This window comes from Patagioenas fasciata, chromosome 1 (genome assembly GCF_037038585.1).
Source record: "Patagioenas fasciata isolate bPatFas1 chromosome 1, bPatFas1.hap1, whole genome shotgun sequence".
Lineage (NCBI taxonomy): Eukaryota > Metazoa > Chordata > Aves > Columbiformes > Columbidae > Patagioenas > Patagioenas fasciata.
The window spans coordinates 4,910,598-4,930,131 of NC_092520.1; the positions used below are offsets into that span (position 1 = coordinate 4,910,598).

At 51.4% G+C, this 19,534-nt stretch overlaps 3 protein-coding genes across 5 annotated transcripts; all 3 read right to left on the reverse strand.

The window, feature by feature from the left end:
• Positions 1–545: 545 nt before the first annotated feature.
• KCTD14 (potassium channel tetramerization domain containing 14) lies at positions 546–5,509 on the reverse strand. The gene is made up of 2 exons (XM_065856288.2): positions 5,254–5,509; positions 546–2,296 (listed from the first exon to the last, which is right to left on the reverse strand). The coding sequence occupies exons 1-2, from the start codon at positions 5,311–5,313 to the stop codon at positions 1,625–1,627; spliced, it is 732 nt and encodes a 243-aa protein (XP_065712360.2). The 5' UTR covers positions 5,314–5,509; the 3' UTR covers positions 546–1,624.
• A 6,098-nt stretch (positions 5,510–11,607) lies between these two features.
• LOC139826962 (mid1-interacting protein 1-B-like) lies at positions 11,608–14,181 on the reverse strand. Of its 3 annotated transcripts, none has more exons than XM_071803632.1 (4): positions 14,055–14,181; positions 13,636–13,872; positions 12,678–13,172; positions 11,608–11,946 (listed from the first exon to the last, which is right to left on the reverse strand). In XM_071803632.1, the coding sequence occupies exon 3, from the start codon at positions 13,120–13,122 to the stop codon at positions 12,700–12,702; it is 423 nt and encodes a 140-aa protein (XP_071659733.1). In that variant the 5' UTR covers positions 13,123–13,172; positions 13,636–13,872; positions 14,055–14,181; the 3' UTR covers positions 11,608–11,946; positions 12,678–12,699. The 3 variants fall into 3 exon arrangements, with proteins under 3 accessions (XP_071659733.1, XP_071659732.1, XP_071659734.1); XM_071803631.1 differs by having other exon boundaries at positions 13,636–13,875; XM_071803633.1 differs by having other exon boundaries at positions 13,636–13,763; positions 14,055–14,172.
• Positions 14,182–16,538: 2,357 nt separating this feature from the next.
• Positions 16,539–17,657, reverse strand: LOC136114099 (mid1-interacting protein 1-B-like). Its single transcript, XM_065859387.2, has 2 exons — positions 17,203–17,657; positions 16,539–16,922 (listed from the first exon to the last, which is right to left on the reverse strand). Exon 1 carries the CDS (start codon positions 17,623–17,625, stop codon positions 17,221–17,223), a length of 405 nt encoding a protein of 134 aa, XP_065715459.2. The 5' UTR covers positions 17,626–17,657; the 3' UTR covers positions 16,539–16,922; positions 17,203–17,220.
• Between the last annotated feature and the right edge of the window lie 1,877 nt (positions 17,658–19,534).

A 19,534-nucleotide genomic window follows, 5' to 3' on the forward strand; every position in this document is an offset into this window, starting at 1 on the left:
CAGCAGTCCTGTAGTCTTAGGAGGTTGGTTGAGGTTTTACCTACCCTATAATTAGATTTTTTTTTCTTCTGTTATCTAATTTTAATCTCCTTTGTTGAAATTTAAGCCAGTTCTCGCACCCTTAGTATGTACGAAGAATAACAGATCTCTTTAAAGCAACTTTTCGTCTATTTGGTGTCCTCTTCAATCTCTCTTCTTCTAGGCTAAGCACCACTGACCACTTAGTTATAATCAAACTTAAGATCACAGATCCTATTTTCTAAACATTTTAGTCTTATCAGACACTGTATCTGTTCTTTTGAAGGTTATAAATGTGAGAGGTATCAAAGAGTCCCCTTATATCAACAGCAGAACTGCCTTGAGGTTGATGACATGACTCCCGAATTTCACTGGGGGGGAATCTGTGCTAGGATGAGCACATCTGCAGCCAAGATTAATTAGGAATTATCCAAACTGTTACCATAAGGATAAAACTTCAGGTCTTTTGAATGAAGGGCTTTAGAGGGAATGATGTCACTAAATAAAGCACTTCTGTATCATTCAAGGAGGTTTAAAAAGTTATTTATTCAACATTCCAGAGATTATTGTCCTCAACTGTAAGAAATCCATGTTATGAGAAATAAAGGAAATATGATCATAATCAAATTAGCCATTATGATTTTCAGAGTGATTAAAACCAAGCTAACAGCCATCTCCAGTATAAAAATAAACTTTTGAATACTAAGGTTTTTAAAACATGATGTAGGACCCAACTCATGTTCTGCAGAGGAGAATTTGCACTGAGGTCCCAGGCCATTGCTTCGGCAGCGCTTCCTTCCCATCAAATCACAGTGAGTTTTCCCCATTTTTCCAGAAGTTATATATTTAGAAATGATATCATGATAATCACGGGTGTCACAAGAAAAAGATGGACATAGTGTGCCATGTGAGAGGAGCGAGTGTCCTTAGGTTATAAACTCCTCAGAGCAGCAATGGCATTTTTGCCTTTTGTTGGCCCTGGAACATAGCTGAGGTTCTCTGTTTTTCCTTCAGAATAAATAATAAATAACACTAATAAATACATAGGCTAGAGAGTAGGCTGTCTACCAGAGTAACAAGAAAAGAGCATGGGACACTGAAATAGTTCTTTTTAACCTAGGTTCTGGTGTGGGAAGAAGTGAGAAGAGCTTTTCCTTTTGCATTAAGGACCCAAATTAAAGTTGAGCATGTGCTAATGCAGCTGTCAGCGATTCCGTCGGGAATTGTGCGTATGTGACCTGTTCCCATTTGCACTGAGAGACCAACTCCATGTGTCCCTGAGACGTGTGTGGGATTATAAACTTCTCTTAGGTTGAGCGAGGCTTTCTGGACCTTCAGATCTGGCCCTCTGAACTTACCTAACAGAAACACTGAGAGACTAGAATTCCTCCTTTTCCTGATACCTTTTAAATTGTATAGTTATCCCCTGAAGCCCAACAAAATGGTGGCTCTTAGGTGCTCTTTAATTTAGCAAATGACCAAAGGAGATCCTTTTGTTGGGCCATTCATTTCTTCTTCTGGTCATCCATAGCTTAGTCTCTGCGGCCCAAGTTAATTTGTTTTAAATAATTGCTTTCTTCCATTCCCCATCTAAGGCAGCACTTTGTTACCACCAGGTGAAGAGGAACTTGTAGAAGAAGTCGTGTGATTTGACACGGAAACCTTTTTCAGCGATGTGGGGCTGAAAGGATATTTTGTACCCTTTGGCCTCGACATCCATTTGAATGCAGTCCAGCAGGTCAGAAATACTTGGAGCTGCCTTCCAGGGGCCAAACTTCACCACGGATTTTTTATCCATATCCAAGCTGTTCAGGGCATCCTGACACCTGGCTGCGTCCTCCTCTGTTCTGACCACGCACACGATGACACTGGAGTGGCGGGATGCGACCGCTTCTGCCCTGGCGATGCGGATCATCAGTTCGATGTTCTCACTGTAGTTGGGGACGCGGGCCAGGAACTGCTTCCTCGCCATGAGCTCCCCGAAGATCTGTGGGGAGTCCTCTAGCTGCTTAATTAGAGGTTCAATGTCATAGAACAATGCCTCCTTGTAGACGTCCTGGATGCACTGGGTGGGCACTTGGTTACTCCGCAGGTACTCCAGGATGTATTTGAAGTAGACGCCCGGTCTGTCGATGAAGAACCTCCCTTCGGAGTCAGTTCGGAGTTTGGGTTGGCCGGTGAACATCTCAGCCAGCTTGGAGCCAGGGTGTTTCTTTAAGGTGCTCAGTGTCGTCGTGTACATCTCCCCGCCGACATTTAACTCCACGATCGGTGACAACTGCAAGGGGACAAAAAACCACGTGCGTTACCTTTCTGGCGCTGTCAACATGGAAGTGTCAAGGAAAAGAAACAAAAGAAAAATGATTGCAGCTGGAAATCAGAGTGATGGTATGAAGAATGGGATGAGCCTCCATCCCATGGGGGACAGATGGGAACGTCTACCCCATTTATTGTTAAAAGCAGATGCAGGAGGAGGTTTACACCAGGGGACGTTTAGGTTGGATATTAGGAAAGAATTCTTCCTGGAAAGGGTTGTCAGGTGTTGGAAGAGGCTGCCCAGGGCAGTGGTGGAATCACCATCCCTGGAGGAGTTTAAAAGGTGTTTAGGTGAGATTCTTGGGGACATGGTCTAGTACCAGAGTTGGGTTAACGATTATACTCTATGATCTTGAGGGTTTTTTCCGACCACAATGATTCTATTCTATTCTATTCTATTCTATTCTATTCTATTCTATTCTATTCTATTCTATTCTATTCTATTCTATTCTATTCTATTCTATTCTATTCTATTCTATTCTATTCTATTCTATTCTATTCTACCCTGATAATCAGAGCAGAAGAGACTGGGACATCTCTAAATGGCTGAGTGCTCACAGCGTCTTTGGTGATAAGGAAAGCGTCGTTTTGCCAGTGAGGAAGAGGAACAAGAAGCCCTTGCCCAGGGAGGCTGTCGGTGACTACAGGATTTGACAGGTCCTACACAAACATTGTCCCTCTTGGCCCCCGTCCTTCCAGCGAGAGCGATCTGTGAGCTCTCACCCTCCCCATGTGCAGAGGGACAAGGACAGAACTCAAAGCTGTGCAGCTCCATTCTTCTCACCCAAGCTGGTGTTTTCTCTTCAACGGAAGAACTAAGAGGGTCTTTGAGACTTTAGAAAATGGGTGGAATTGGCTTCCACCTGTCTGGGGTTTTAATTGCAAATACTGAACTGAGATGCAAAAACACAGCATGTCAGAGGAAGAAGACAGAAGCTGTTTATCAAAGCATTCTTAAAACGTATGATTGCATCAGGTAGGAAGGAAAGGAAATACTTCATGCAGCTGACATGGATTTAAGAAGAAAGAATGGAAAGTTTGGACTCTTGATTTATTTTATTTCACTGTGCATTAACACCACTGACTGGAAAGCCGGACCTGGTTTGACTTCCGATGATCTTCCTGATGGTTCAGTGCTAAAGGCTTTGACAGCTTCCCTTTGCCCTCAGTGATTTTTATAGTACTCAGTAGAGAACAAGGAGAGGGAAGAAAGGAGGCAGTTATTTTCCCTCCCGCCGTCACGGCTGTAATACAAGTCACATGCCTGGCCAAGACCACACCTGCCATTGGGAAGGTGCGAGTCAATAAACAGCCCTTGTTTCCAGGAGATCACCTGCTCTTTCTTGGCTCCGGCCACGCAAGGACCTGCTTCAGCGCCGCGAGTCACATGCCTCAAGTGAAGCGTGTACGTAAGTGCTTTGCTGGATCCCACAGGTACCAGCCCATGGGATGACGTGAGCTGATCTCACACCTCACACCAAAGGAGGGGGAGGTCCTGCTGCTTTCTCCCCTCTCCACCCTTCTACCTACCGACATGTTTCTATTGCTCCCCTTGTGCCACCTCTGCTTCTCCTTCACCTTATTGAGTTGAGCAGGCTGACAGAGGATTTCACAAGCACCAGAGCTGGCTAAATGAAGGGACTAGGAACAGAAAACCTGGAGCAGGGAGAAACCTTCCTTTTAAACAGCAGCAAGTTATCGGATTTAGCAGAAATTTGCTCAAAGCCTGAGCAAGCCAGGGAAACAACAGAAGATTCAGGCCAAAGACTCAGCTGGGATATTGCTTTACCCTGGTGTGAGTGGCTTCGTCTTGGGGACAATCATTTGCACTAGAGCCAAGGAGACAAAAATGACTCTGTCTGAGACTATCTGGTGGTTTCCACCCACTGAAGAACACAGTTCAAAGCTGTTTCTTTAATAAAGCTTCTCCGTTAGGAAGTTTGCTGTTAGTGCAAGTGATAGCAATAGATTTCCCCAGCAGGAATCATTTGAGAGGAGGGTCTCACGCTTTTGATACTTTGCTCCTTTTTCAGGTGGCAGGTCAGATGTTTCATGCCGTTTGTCACCAATACCAATGGATAACATGGTATTCATTAACACAGTAGCTCAGCAAACCTCATGTTCTCCGACCTTGATAAATATTTTTGGCCTGGGACCAAACTCATTCCCAGCAAACTGGCACCAGCTAATTCCCAGCTCTGTAATTAGCCAGTGAGGTGACACTTGGGAAGTCATTTCACCTCTCTGTGCCCCAGTTTATTAATCTGCCAAACAATTACTTCCTTTGGGAAGCATTTTGCAACCTGCACCTGGAAAATGCAACACAAGAGATTGGATTTTTTAAAGACAGAGAGGTCTGGGGGAAGCTGTACAGCTACAACAGAGAATGAGGAAAGCAAAAGGAAAAGTTATCTGATCCCGTCACTGATTTCTGCCTAGTAATACACTACTTTTCTTGAGATTGCCATTAATTTTCCTTAGAGCTAGAAAAACTACTGCTGCCAGCTGATGATCGTGCATGTCTACAACACAGGGCAGCTTTTGCATCTTTAAAGTCTCTAAGAACTATTGAAAATCCCCAAAAGTCACAACAGGTTTTCAGTTAGGGATCTGACAAGTCAAAGTTCACAGCAAATTAATTCCACCTCTTGTGAAAGGAGAAGAACCGCTCTGGTTGTTTGTTTTTGTCAGATCCTGTACAGCTGTGAGGGACATGGCCCTTCTGCAAACAAACGGGTGCAGACAGGCTGGAGTCAGGCACAGCTTTTCACCGAGTGTCCTCTTCTTGGTCACATACCTGGCAAGTCCTGGTGTCTTCAAATTAGCAGATGGGAGGAAAAAAGCCCTCTAAAGCAGCCCAAAGGGGATGCTGTGATCCCACAGGAGGACACGGTGGCCCCGAGCACGTCCCTTACTCACCGTGTGCAGGACACCGGTGACCTGCTTCCCGAGGGCCTTGTGCTCCGACGAAATGCTCATCTCCCCCGGGAGGTGTGGAAAAACCCTCTGCTCTGTGCTCTGCTCGTGCCCCACACGTAGGATGGTTCCTTGCTGTGCTCCAGTCTTCTTTCACTTGTTTTATTTTTCAGTGGGTCAGGTTTTTTCCAGCCCCCCAGCCCAGTGCTGCCCCAGTGGCTCCAGTTTGCTCCCAGCGCAGCTCCGGTCGCAGGTGTTGGGAGAGGGGAGGGAACAGCCTGGAAACGGAAGCGTTTGCTCATTAGTTTTCTGGCAAAGTGCAGGGTGGACTCGGGCTGGCTGCCAGCACACACCTCCTGTAATACTACCTGTGACTAAGAGCCAAATAATCCTTTCAAAGGAGGCTCTGTGCCCAGAGCGCCTCCGAGGAGCCCCGCAGTTCCTGCCTGCGTGACCGTCTCCACCTCGTGAACCGGTTGTATCGAAACCAGCAAACATTTTCACAGCTTTTTGGCCTCCATGTGCTGCTGTTTTAAAGACTTTAGTCCAAACCATCTCATTGAGCCCATTTGTCATACCCATCAGTGCCAGATCAGGATATCTACAATCTGTCCAAGGTGGTGGCATTTTCTTCCTTGCCAAAACAATCTCTGGGCATTGAGTAATTTCTGCAAGGTAAATAAAACCAAACCTGAATCTCTGCTGGAGCCTGAACTATTCTTTTCAGTTGGTCATAAATATTTGATTAATATCTTTGCATGACAGTGTTTTCTGATATCCTGTATCCAGCACATATCAAAAGGGAAAGCGCCAGAAATTTAGTGGGAGTGGGACTATTTCTTGCAGAATTTAAACCCTCACAAGGACATGTGCGTTCAGAACATGCCTCTCCTCTACCAACCTTGCCTTACTCTCTTTCATTTCAAGCTGCTTCCTGATGCCAGCAACCGAAGGGGAAATCTCAGACAAACATAATGCTTCCTAAAAATCTTCCTTGGCAAGATTTTAATAATGAAAAGATAACAGCATAGTATGTAAGGAAGCCATTTGCACAAGATCTGCATTGTGCTCATGGAAACCAGCTTTGCTGGTTTTGCATCCTACAGGGATTTTGCTGGATCTGTGTCTTCCCAGAACAGAGCATTGATCTGACCAGAGGCTTGAGATACAGGAAAAAATAATGTTATAATTTGCAGCAATTAACTCACCTTGAGAATAAATACGCGAGGCTCCATCAAAGCTGGACTCAGATTCATTGGAGTGTTTTGTGCATTTGGGTGAACCTCTCATTGATCCCAACTTACATATTGCTTCTGCTGCCCTGAACCATCCTGAGGGAACCTCAGTAATAACCTGGTCTGAGTTATCCCTGCTGCTTTGAATTTTCTCTTTACCAGATCAGAAAAATTAATAGTGATGGATGCACTAGTGAGGACTGCATGGGAGCCCAGGTTTTGTAACTTGTAATACATTTTAAAAAAATCAGTGCTTGTTGGAAAACAGGGAGAGCTGGAAGATCTGTGTGTTCTGGGCCTTTGACTCCTGCAGATCCCAATCTTTGGGCTGGCTTACGCAGGTGCTTCAGAAAATATCCTGGATATAACTGACAGAAGCGGAGTTCAGACTCGTTCTATACGACACGTCTTTGATGCTGGAGGTGATAACAGAACTGGATAGACAAGCAGATCATCACCTCTCTCCTCCCACAAGCTTTTCACTGGGGAAGGTTGAAGAGCAGTAGAAGCGGTGACTTTGTTCAAAAGCTCATCTGGAAGGTTTCCCCAAACCAGAATCAAGGGTGGCTGATGGGACTTGAGGCCAAACTTTCAAGGCCACAGTGTAGATCTTTACCACTTTGGCAAAAGGAACAGCTGTTAGCTGACGCCCACATTAAATCCAAGGGGAAAAAATGCATTACATGTTTAAAAGAGGAAGGGAAGTGAGAAGTTCAGATGTGGAGAAGCAGCTTGGAGCAGTTTGTCTTTCTCTTCTTGTTATCTCTTCTCCAGTGTATCAAGCTTCTTGAGGGAGGAGATTAAGCCCTTTTGCTCTGGATGATTTTCCTGGAGTGTGGAGATGACAGTCCACAGCTGATCTGGGAGTGATGATAAACTGGTGGAAGGGATACCTAAAGAAACTGATTCCCAGGACTCATCTGCATCTCAGTGGAGGAGATTCCTGTGGAAAGCAAAGAGGAGAGGCAACAAAGCTGGCGTAGCTCTTCGAAACTCTGGGCAGGAGTTGGATTCAATGATCTTTGTGGGTCTCTTCCAACTCAGGACATTCTCCTTCCCCTCTACTCTGCCCTGGGGAGACCACACCTGGAATATTGTGTCCAGTTGTGGCCCCTCAGTTCCAGAAGGACAGGGAACTGCTGGAGAGAGTCCAGCGCAGGGCAACAAAGATGCTGAAGGGAGTGGAGCATCTCCCGTGTGAGGAAAGGCTGAGGGAGCTGGGGCTCTGGAGCTGGAGAAGAGGAGACTGAGGGGTGACCTCATTCATGTTTACAGATACATAAAGGGGGAGTGTCAGGAGGATGGAGCCAGGCTCTTCTCGGTGGGTTCAAACTGGAACACAAGAGGTTCCACTTAAATTTGAGAAGAAACTTCTTCTCAGTGAGGGTGTCAGAGCCTGGCCCAGGCTGCCCAGGGAGGTTGTGGAGTCTCCTTCTCTGCAGACATTCAAACCCGCCTGGACACCTTCCTGTGGAACCTCAGCTGGGTGTTCCTGCTCCATGGGGGGATTGCACTGGATGAGCTTTCCAGGTCCCTTCCAATCCCTGACATTCTGTGATTCTGTGATTCTATTCTATGATTCTAAGCCAAGTCTCTTCCAAAGGTCACACGAAAACCAGATTTTTTTTTGTCTTTTGAAACACATTTGCTAACTCCTAAAAATTGCCAGATTGTTCTGGTGACCTGTGGCCAGCCTGGACAATTTGTGTAAATTTTGCTGAAAAGCAAAACCACCAGGAGTTTGTTTGAGTTCTGCTCAGGAATTGCACCGGTGCAGCTGGGGTGGTGGCTTTGCAGTCCGGGAGCCACTCCTAAACCAAACAGCCATGCGCTGTGCAAACACCATCGGCATTTGTACCCGCTGCCTTCCAGCCGTTCATCAGCTCCACCCACCTTTGTGGACCTCAGGAGTGCATCACTGGTGGCTTGCATCAAGATCTGAGCTGGCTTTGGACAGGCCCTGGGACACCATCAAAAGCCAAGGGAGCAAAATGCCTCCTGGACAAGCGAGTGCATGTGCCATCCTCAGGAAACGGACTCAACCACTCATGTTGCCATCCGATAAAACAACCCAGCAGGCCCATTAGTGTCCACATTCCTGAGAAACCACATTATTCTCCTGATCCTCATGCCCATTGACTTCTTTCCCACGTTTGTATCACATTCAGCTTAGGTTGTAGGCTTTCCTGGAGCATGAAGCCAAGCTAAATACAACAGTGCTCTTTTCATGCCCATCATTATCTCCTCATGTGGTTTACCTTCCTAAGCTCTCACCCAACTCTTGGTATGCCACATGGAGAGTGTGGGGCAGAGCTGAATATATGGGTGCCACTATTCCCAGGTCCTGTCACACAACAGTCAAGGTGTTGCCACAGGCCCATTCATCTGGTCACTCCCTCTTGAGGGACATCAACTTGTCTACAGTCCAAGTTCAGGATGATGCCGTCTATTTAGCCAGAAAGAAAAAAGGACAATCTGCAGAACAGAGGATCATTCCAATGTAATCTATGAAGATTGGAAGCCCAACCAGGGGGTTTGCGCCTGGTCTTGCTGCTGAGACTACAACCTGCGTATCCCAAGCTGATGGTAGGAGAGAAAAGACTGGGTTTCTCATGGATAACCAAGGCTGGGAGATAGACACACAGAAATTAAAGGAGAAAGAGAAGACAGACCTTGGCTGTGTGTCTCTGGGAACACGTGAGACCAAGGCGTCAATCAAGAAGAAATCCTTGGGCATCTACTATGGAAATAAGCTGCTGGCGAGCTAGAGGAAGGATCAACACTTCTGAGGCTCCCGTTGGGTGTCAGTGACAGATATCCCTCACCCCTGGTGAGAAGCTCCTGTCAAAGGGTGTGTGATTTCAGGTGTATTTTTTCCAGCACCTCCTCCTTCCACTTGGGCCATTGCTGCAGCTAGATGGTTTTTACATTTTTATGGATACCCTTATGTGTCCCTTGGGCAATGCAGGGCTGTTTAGGCAGTGCCTCTCTCTAAGAAACCGTGGGAGAAGAGGATGAAGCAAACAAGACATTGTCCTTGCTCCACACGTCGTGCCTCCCCCTTAAGTCAAAGCTCTGAATGAGCATCAACTCTTAAGCAAGGAGAAGGGGAATCTGAGGACCAGACTAGCAAAAGGTTGACCAGCATCATGCAAGGAGCAAAACTCCACCTGGACGTGGGATGATCCTGCTTGTCAAGGAAAATGTATTACCCTGAGGAATTACATGGGGCATGGGGCATCAGGTGTCCTCAGACCACTGCTGGGTTCCTTCTGTGCATGGACTCTAGGACAGTCGGTGCTTCTGCAGAGATTTAAACATGATTGATTTTGAGGCAGCATCTGCCATTGCTGAGGACATCAGGGCAGGGGGTGTGGTGGGAGGATGCTTTGAAGCCCCAATGCATTTCATTGTTAAATTGTGAAATAAGTTTTCTCTTTTGGTTTCTGTGCCATTAGGGTTTCACTAAAATAAAACCAAGGGATGGAGTTCCCGTTTTTTTTGCCTTTTTACAGCGCTGTGGAGCTTCAAAGTGCTGCTGAGCAATCAGGGCATTAACAGGATCGTGAACCCTGACCAGGACATGGAGCTGCTCCAGCTAATGGGAAGAAACAGGGGAACCATCTGCAGAACATTTGCTCCTTTTAGCCTGAGACTTTTAGAGCTGATGAGTCTCTGATTTCAGCCTGAAGGATGTTACTTTGCTCTTGTGATGTGACAGATTCAGAGAACATGTGCAGCAACATGTGCAACACAACTGGAGCCGGCAGCCCAGATCATGGTTGCAAATCCTCTCACAACAAATGCTCAACAATCTCCAGTTTCTTTAATCAAAACTGCAAAGCTGATGGAGGACCAGTGTTTGTTAAGCAAAAGCAGCACTGTTTCAAAAGTTGAATTTGTTATAAAATGTCCTAAAGAGGCGAGGGGACACCTCCCTCTAGCGCCCAGCTCAGTAGGACTTCCCAAGTGGTGTGTCTGGGAAGGATGGAGTGTCCTGAAGGTGGGACCCAGCCTGTGCTGAGGGCTCCAACCCCCCTGCCCACCTACCCAGCAAGGACTTTGCCCCTTCTCTCCCTGCAGCTCACAGGGAATGAAGATGAGCTAAGCCCTTCCTTCCTGCTCCCCCAGCTGAGCATACCCAACTCCTCCTCTGCCCTGGCTCTGGAAGGTGCCACAGCCAAGTGGGAAGGAGGCAGAATTGCCCCTCAGCATTGCTGGGACTGGCTGGGGTTGTGGCAGGTTGTCCCCAGGGCTGTGTGTGGTGGAGATGGTGCTTCGTCCGAAGTACTGGATGAGTGTGGGTCAAGAGAAGGGGTGGGCAGGTGCTGATGGAGTAGGGGAGCTGAGAAGTTGAGGGTTCAGGGGAGGAGGGGATGCTGGGGAAGGAAGGTCATAGGATCATAGAATGGTTTGGGTTGGGGGATCTTCAAAGCTCATCCAGTGCCACCCCTGCCATGAGCAGGGACATCTTCACCAGCTCAGGTTGTTTGGAGCCCCATCCAACCTGGCCTGGGATGTCTCCAGGGATGGTTCATCCACCACCTCTCTGGCCAACCTGGGACAGGGTCTTGCCACCCTCAGGGGCAACAATTTCTTCCTCATGTCTGGCCTGAATCTCCCCTCCTTTAGTTTAAAACTTATCACCCCTTGCCCTTCTAAAAAGTCTGTCCCCATCTTATTGTCCCCTTTTCAGTCCAGGAAGACTGCACTAAGGTCTCCCCAGAGTTTCTCTTCTCCAGCTGAACACCCCAACTCTCTCAGCCTGTCCTCCCAGCAGAGCTGTTCCAGCCTCGGATCATTTCTGTGGCTCCTCTGGCCCCTCTCCAGCAGCTCCATGTGTGTCCTGTGCTGAGAACCCCAGAGGAACACTGGGGAACAAGTTGGGATCCCAGCACCCAGCACAATGGCAGGATTACACCAAACTTCTTCAAAGTATGAGAGTCAGAGGGCTGTGGGAACATCCATCCTGACACAAACCCAATTCCCACTCCCTGCTGGAGAAATCCAGCTCACCTCTGTGCACTGGAGCATGGCCTCAGTGGCCAAGGTCCCCCCATCCTCATGGGCTGGGGGACAGTAGCTGTACAGAAGTGACAGCTGGCCACACACACAGGACACATTTGCACAAGGCTTTGTGTTTCATTTATTATACATTATCAAAGAGACCAGATGGATGGGGGATTTAGGCACACACAGACAAAAGTTTTGCTTCAAAGTTACAGATGCCTACTGCAAAGCAATAGCAGAAAACACTCATTTCTGCCCCACAGAAATCCCCCAGGGACAGGGGTACATGAAGCAGTGAGGTTACTGGCAGGATCGGCCGCGGGGCAGGTCGACGGTACAGGCGGTACCCGGCGAGCAGACAGCCAAGCCCTGCGCTGCTCACGAAGGATGTTCCTTGGTGGGACTTGGCGCAGGAGAAGAAGTGCTGCTGGGCTGCAGACGATGGATCACCCTGTGGGGATAATCAACATCTTCATTCCTGGCCATGTTCCCCCCCAAACAAGGGTTTGACCTTGCAAGGTCCCTGTTAATGCTCCCTGTTGTTGCTGTCACCTTTCTACACTCCCCATTTCACTACAAGGAGCTTGGCCATGAGCTTCATCTCGGGTGGGACACAGGGATGTGTTCTCAAGGGTACTCAGGGATGAAAGTCCCACCAGCAAGGAGAATGCATTTCCATCCGCCAGGCTAGAGGAGAATTGAAGTATCTGAGATGTTTGCAGGTGGTGTATCAAATTTAGACATTAGGAGACGTAAGAGTGCCAAATTGCTCCCTAAATGTGACCCTGTTGCAATTTCCATCACAAAGAGAAGTAGTTGGAGGACCAGTGGATTCCAGAGCTCAGGGTCCTCCAACCATACAACCCTTTTATCCCTGGTATCTTTTGTATCTGCACAGCGTCAGCCAGACTTTGCCTATGCTGCAAGCAGGGAAGTCCTGGGGACAATGTGGAGCTCACAAAGTGACCCTTGTCCAGTGGCACAGATTGCACAAGTGGGCAATTGAGAAAGACAAATCCAGGAGGATCTATCTGTTGAGCAATGAACTGCAGATTCAGAACTCCTGGGATTTGGGGGTGTGATGCAAACATTGGAAAACCACCCAGCTGATGGGGCAAGAGGACAAAGTATATTACCCCACAGCCAGCTGCTCTTTGGCACTGCATCTCCCCAAACTCTTACCTCAGAGGCTGGGGGTGCAGGCTCAAGAGCTGGACTGATCATCGCTGAGGTTGATCTGCTCCAGGATCTGGCTGTACCGCCGAGTGAGGGCTTTGGTGTTTTTGGTGAGGTCTGTCAGAACCTGCTGCAAGCCGTTGACATGATGGGACAGGCGCTCCTCCAGATTGCTGTCTGCACCCTCATCTAATGCTGTATCGGCAGTGGTGCTGTCCAAGGACGTGTCGACAACGATGTCGGCGCTGTTTCGTCTCTGGTCGGTGACGCAGGCCAGGCCTTTCTCCACCACGGGCTTGATGGCCTTGAGGAGCTGGTAGCGCTCGTACAGGTCCGTGTGGCCACCCGCGGCCGGGGCCTCCCCCTCCTGCTGCGGGAAGACCCCTCGGAGCAGGCTGGGGAACATCACCTCCTGCTCCATCTTCTGGGTGGCCGAGAAGTACTGCTCCATGGCTCCCACAGCTCCGGCAGCGCTGGAATGAGCTCTTCTCGGGGTTCTGCCTGCTCCCCGTCCCCACCGAGGGCTTTTTATTGTGACCGGGGCACGTCCCTCCCCTGCTGTCCCCTGCTGTCCCCTCCTGCCAGCCCTGGGCCAGGCTGTATGGCCATGGGGCCGGGCTTGGCTGCAGCCCAGCTGGGGCTCGGCCACGCCGTGTCCCTGGCTCTGTGTGATCTGTCCTGGAGCAGCCTCCCAATGGCCTTTGCCTGATCTGGACAGGGATCCAGCTGTGTCCCAATGCTGGGAGCGGGACGGCAACGAGGTGCTGAGGACCTCTCCTAACACATCCCATCCCATCCCATCCCATCCCATCCCATCCCATCCCATCCCATCCCATCCCGTCCCGTCCCGTCCCGTCCCGTCCCATCCCATCCCGTCTCGTCCCATCCTGTCCTGTCCCATCGTATCTCATATGCCATGCCATGCCATGCCATGCCATGCCATGCCATGCCATCCCATCCCCACCTCTTTTGGGGCCCAGCAGAGTGGGTCCATCACCTGTCCCCAGGTCAGACAGGCTGCAGGCAGCACCATGGGACAGCTGCCATGATCCGGGCAGTCTTGAGGAGGGAGGCAGCAGAATCAGGGTGTTTCTGTAGAGTCAGAGTCCCCCATGAGCCCTGCCCAGTCACCCTCCTTCTTCAGCGCTGCTCTGGGGGTCTCACACGGCCCAGCCTTGGCACAGGGCCTTGGTACCAACCCCTGCTGAAAGAAGAAGGTGCTGATGAACAGATGGTATTGTCTGAAGGTGTTTGCCCATAACTGGTATTGTTATGGAGGAAGGTGACCCTCAGCTGGATTAAATAGTGACCAGGGAATTATAAAATACTGAGCAGGGAATTATAAAAGTGACTTTTAAAACCAAGAAAGTACTGGTAGCTCACCCGCCCTGTGATCTGTGCTGGGTGGTCAGGACTTCTTCGGTCTGCGAAGAGAAGATTTGGAATTCCTTACTTATGTAACAGTTTGGGGCAAAACTGTGCTTTATCCCTGGTTTTCCTGAGCCTGCACGCCCAGGTCACGCCTCTCTCCTTACCTGGATGTCATTAAACAGCTATAAATAAACCTGCCATCCTGATTGGCCTCAACCATGTGAAGGGAAAAGCTTCTATTTTGGGGCCAGAGTCCCCCTACCATGCCAGAGAGGGGCTGATCCGCCCCGTCTGCCCTCGTCCTGCAGGGACCTGCATTGGGTTTTCCAAGGGCAAAGACCTTTCCAGTGACCACCTCGTGTCTCTTATCAGCCACGTCCTGCAGTGGTGGCCAGCAGCAGGGCACTGTGGGGCACTGACACGTCCCTGGGGACAGCCTGATGCAACGTCTGCCATGGGGGCAGCACGAGTTTCCCGTGGCACGGGGTGGGGGTCGGGACTGACTGGCCAGACAGGAGCTGGCAGAGAGGGGCCTGGGGTTCTGAGTGTCTGCAGGTGGCCCATAAGTCATCGGTGTGTCCTTCCAGCTGTCCCAGGTCACAGACCCTTGTGGGAACATCTCACGTCTCTTACCAGCCATGTTCAACAGTGACAGTGAGGGCTTCTCCACGTGTCCAGCTACGACGCTTCCCTGGGGCACCACCAACTTCCCCAGTGCCCAGGCTGAGCAAAAAGCCATTGATGGAGGTGACCACAGGCTTTCCTCACTGTGACCACCATCTTCTCCAGGGGACACACATCTCATCCTTCAGCAACAGCCATGTAAGCCACCAGAGTGGCATCACCTCCACGGTCCTCATCTCAGTGGGAACCAATGTCCATCCATGCTTCATGGTTCAAAGGAAAGCGAGGAGCTCCAAGGGTGGTTTGGAGACCCCATGTCCATCTTGCAGCTCCACTTCTCCTCTAGCCTGTGCCATCATGCCCCAACCTGAGGTGGCATTGCAATGAGGACAGCTTAGCTTTCTCTCAGTATCCCCCTCATGTTTCACTGTTTCTGGCTAAGACAGAAGGCTGCAACCTTAGCAGGGCTGAGGAGCATCATGGTGGGCAGATCTGCTCGGATGTCCTCACACTGACTTTGGTATTTGGGTTGCCCATATATTTTGGAGAACATGGTGCTTGGCAGCTGCTTTCACAGCTGCTATGGTTGCCCTTTGTAGAAATGGAGAGATTTGGGGGTCAGGTCCTGTTTGGCCAAAACTGGACTGAACACCATGGGATGCACCCCACCTCCACTGGGCAGCAGCTGGCTGTCACCCCTGCAAGGACACACAGGTGACATTGCCTGGAGCCATGTGGACACAGAGCAGAGTGGAATTGATGCTGAGCCCCCCAGAAGGTGCAATGAGCTCCTCAGGTCTCTGTCACTGCAAATCCAGCACTTGGGAAAGAGTCCCCACAACCACCATCCTCGTGGGGATCAGGTCCCCACCCGTGGCTGACGAAGGGGGAAAAGGCCACCACACTCATGTCCCCAGGTGTCCCCATGTCATCTCTGTCATCGCCTACTGTCAGATCTCCCATGTCTCTGCCTCCTCCTAACACCAGCAGCACTGTCCTTGTCCTTGCTCAAACCCACCCAAAATCCTTTCAGGTGTGGGGCAGTGTTGGATCCAGCCCCAGCTGCCCTCTCCTGAGTGCCCGTCCCCCACCACCTTCTGGCTACTTGGCCACACATGGCTGGGGACCATGTCCCCACTTCTTGTGAATGGGGTGAACAAGCTCACATCCTAAGATGGTCTTGACAGCCAGGAGAACTGTCCAGAACAGGCAAGAGGAGATGGGTCTCACCAACATAACCCAAACCTGGACACAGGGCTGGGATCCTGGAGGCTGGTGCTTTCCAGAGTGGTTGAGACCTGCAGCTCTTCTACCACTTGGGGACTTTCCTCAGGCTCAGCCCCACTTGGGGCAGATCTGGGTCAGAAACACCAACAGGCTGGGAAAAGGTGTGGGGAGCTGTGGGGCACGAGGCCAGACCAGTGGAGAGAGAGCCCTGGGGAGAACTTTGAAGAGGGTCCCGAATCCAATGACACTCTTGAGTGGTCTGATGTTTCCCACCTTCCCTTCCTGGTGCACACCAGGGGGTTTGGGAAAAAGTTTGTAGGATGAGTGTGGTGAGGTAATGGAATAGGTTGCCTGGAGAATTTGGGGACAACCTGTCCCTGGAAGTGTTGAGGATCAAGTTGGATGGGGCTTTCAGCAACATGATATGATGAAATATGTCCCTGCAACCGCAAGGGGTATGGACTAGATGGTCTCTGAAGCTCCTTTCCATCCCAAACCATCTTGTGCCTTTGTGATTCTCTTTCCCTTCAAAGTCCCCATCGTTGCATGACAAAGTCCCCTCCCAGCAGAGCCCGTGTCCCCTGCTCCACACCAGGTCACTCCCTGAGGGCTCCAGCCAGGGGAAAGCACCACACCAACAGCAGCTTCACAGGGCTCGTTTTATTAGGAAAGATTGGGCGAAATGTCCCTTGGAGTCCAGGTACCAGCTGGAAAAGGGCTTGGCAATCACAGGAACCATTGGAGGTGGGGCCACCACGTGATGCCACCACCTTCGTGCTGCTCTTTGAAAATAAAGAGGAGGGTACGAGGTGGGCGGCTCTTCCAATGGACCCCCCAGCACCACCAGATGCTTCTTCCTATGAGGATAAGGCACCATCTGGGTCTTGGGTGGTCACACCTGTCACCAGTGTGTGGTTCCAGTGCTGGGAGATCAGCTGCTGCAGTGCCAGGAGGGTGATTTGGACTGGAGAAGAGCCCACGATGGTCAGTGATGGGGACGTCCTCTCCTTCGTGCCACCAGCACCCAACCTGCAATGGCAGCTGTCCTTAACCCCAAAGGCCATTCCAGGATGAGACCTGGTCCACCAGTCCCAGGTTCCTGGACCCTGAATCCCCAGAGTCTCTGCACGGAGGGGTGGGATGAGTCCCCTCCTTCGGCATGGAGATCTGCTGGCGTTTGAGGGACAGACCCCATTTCAAGGCGCTTCCCGGGAGCTCCCCACCTCCCTGCAGTGTGCGGGATCTCCCCAGGGACATCAACCACCCCTTGCCCTTGTCCCTCCAGACTCCATGTCCCCCCAGCTCCTACCTGGTGTCCGGGGCAGGGTCACCAGCTGGGCTGTCCCTCGCTGGGGCTGATCTGCTCCAGGATCTGGCTGTACCTGCGCGTGAGGGCGTTGGTGTCCCTGGTGAGGTGGGTGAGGACCTGCTGCAAGCCGGCCAGGTGGTGGGACAGGCGCTCCTCCAGCTGGGCGTCCATGCTGTCATCGCTGTCGGCCGAGGACGCGTCAACAACTATGTCAGCGCTGTTTCGTCTCTGGTCGGTGACACAGGCCAGGCCTTTCTCCACCACGGGCTTGATGGCCTTGAGGAGCTGGTAGCGCTCGTACAGGTCCGTGTGGCCGCCCGCGGCCGGGGCCTCCCCCTCCTGCTGCGGGAAGACCCCTCGGAGCAGGCTGGGGAACATCACCTCCTGCTCCATCTTCTGGGTGGCCGAGAAGTACTGCTCCATGGCTCCCACGCTCCGGCAGTGCTGGGATGGGCTCTTCTCGGGGTTCTGCCTGCTCCCCGTCCCCACCGAGGGCTTTTTATTGTGGCCAGGGCACGTCCCTCCCCTGCTGTCCCCTGCCATCCCCTCCTGCCAGCCCTGGGCTGGGCTGGATGGCCGTGGGGCCGGGCTTGGCTGCAGCCCAGCTGGGGCTCGGCCACGCCGTGTCCCTGGCTCTGTGTGATCTGCCCTGGAGCAGCCTCCCAATGGCCTTTGCTTGATCTGGACAGGGATCCAGCTCTGTCCCAATGCTGGGAGTGGGGCGGCAAAGAGGTGCTGAGGACCTCTCCTGTCACACCCCATCCCATCCCATCCCATCCCATCCCACCCCATCCCATCCCATCCCATCCCATCCCATCCCATCCCATCCTATCCCATCCCATCCCATCCCATCCCCACCTCTCTCCAGGCTCAGGAGAATGGGTCCATCACCTGTCCCCAGGTCAGACAGGCTGCAGGCAGCACCATGGGACAGCTGCCGTGATCCAGGCAGTCTTGAGGAGGGAGGCAGCAGAATCAGGGTGTTTCTGTAGAGTCAGAGTCCCCCATGAGCCCTGCCCGGCCACCCTCCTTCTTCAGCGCTGCTCTGGGGGTCTCACACAGCCCAGCCTTGGCACAGGGACTTGGTACCAACCCCTGCTGAAAGAAGAAGGTGCTGATGAACAGATGGTATTGTCTGAAGGTATTTGCCCAAAACTGGTATTGTTATGGAGGAAGGTGACCCTCAGCTGGATTAAATAGTGACCAGGGAATTATAAAATAGTGAGCAGGGAATTATAAAAGTGAATTTCAAAACCAAGAAAGAGCTGGCAGTCCACCTGCCCTGTGATCTGTCCTGGTGGTCAGGACTTCTTCGGTCTGTGAGGAGAAGGGGATCCCATCCCACCTCATACCGTCCCTTCAGGCCTGATGCTCCCAGGGTCCCAGGCAGTCTGTCCATCTCCTGCCCCCCCAGTTTGGGCAGGCTGCAGGCTACAGTGCTGCGGGGGGGGTTGTCACCTCCCCCCACTCCTTGCTTCCATTTCTGGGGATGTGAATCCGCTGGGGACATTGAGTAACCCCTGTCTGCGCCTGCTGGTTTAGAGATGGCGTCAGCCACCAGTGTGGAGAATGTCACCGGGGACACAGTGACGCATGGGGGTCCTGTGTGGTACCCTGGGGACACGGCAGGGGGCAGGAATGAGAAAAAATGCTGAGGTGGAAAACTCCATCAGCCGCCACACGGAGCTGTCACTGCCCACATGGAGCACAGATGATGCCACCACCAACACCTGCACCACCCCCAACCCCAGGGCAGAGGCCATGGCTGGGGCAATGGCCAGTGCTTTCTGTCCCCGTGTGTCACCATGGCATGTTGCAATCATGGAAGAACGTTCTATTTGGGGAAAGGCTGCAAGGTCTCTTGTCTCTTTTGCAATACTTGGTGGTGCCAGCTCTCTCATTGCTCCCCCACGTGTCCCTGCCAGACGCCCATGCTGCTGCCCATCCTCTGTCCCCCTCACTTGTCCCCCCTGCAGCTTTAGTCCCTTCCAGGGTGTCCTCAGCCTTTCTGGGTGTCTTGCTGTGTGGCCAAGCAGTGCACCAAGGTGGGCAGGTGCTGTTGGCCCTGTGCTTTTGGGGTGTATGGGCCACCATGGAGGTTCACAGACATCCTAGTGTCCCCGCAGGGTGGGCACGGTGGGCCCTGAGGCCGGAGCTTCGCCGCGGGGTTCATGGAGGAAGCCAGTTTGCAGACTCTAGCGACAGCCACATGTCTGGGGACACAGGGGCAGGTGTCATCCCAGGACAATGGAGGGTTGGGAGAAGACTTTCCCAAACACCAGGTCTGTGGCAGCAGAGACCCAAGGATCACATTGCACCTCCCAGGAGCGCC

Coding starts and splice junctions, on each gene's coding strand:
- LOC139826962 (XM_071803632.1), bottom strand. CDS start 13,122: ATGGAGCAGTACTTCTCGGCCACCCAGAAGATGGAGCAGGAGGTGATG.
- KCTD14 (XM_065856288.2), bottom strand. CDS start 5,313: ATGAGCATTTCGTCGGAGCACAAGGCCCTCGGGAAGCAGGTCACCGGT. Junction 2,297..5,253: donor TCACCGGTGTCCTGCACACG/GTGAGTAAGGGA, acceptor GTCCCCTTGCAG/TTGTCACCGATCGTGGAGTT.
- LOC136114099 (XM_065859387.2), bottom strand. CDS start 17,625: ATGGAGCAGTACTTCTCGGCCACCCAGAAGATGGAGCAGGAGGTGATG.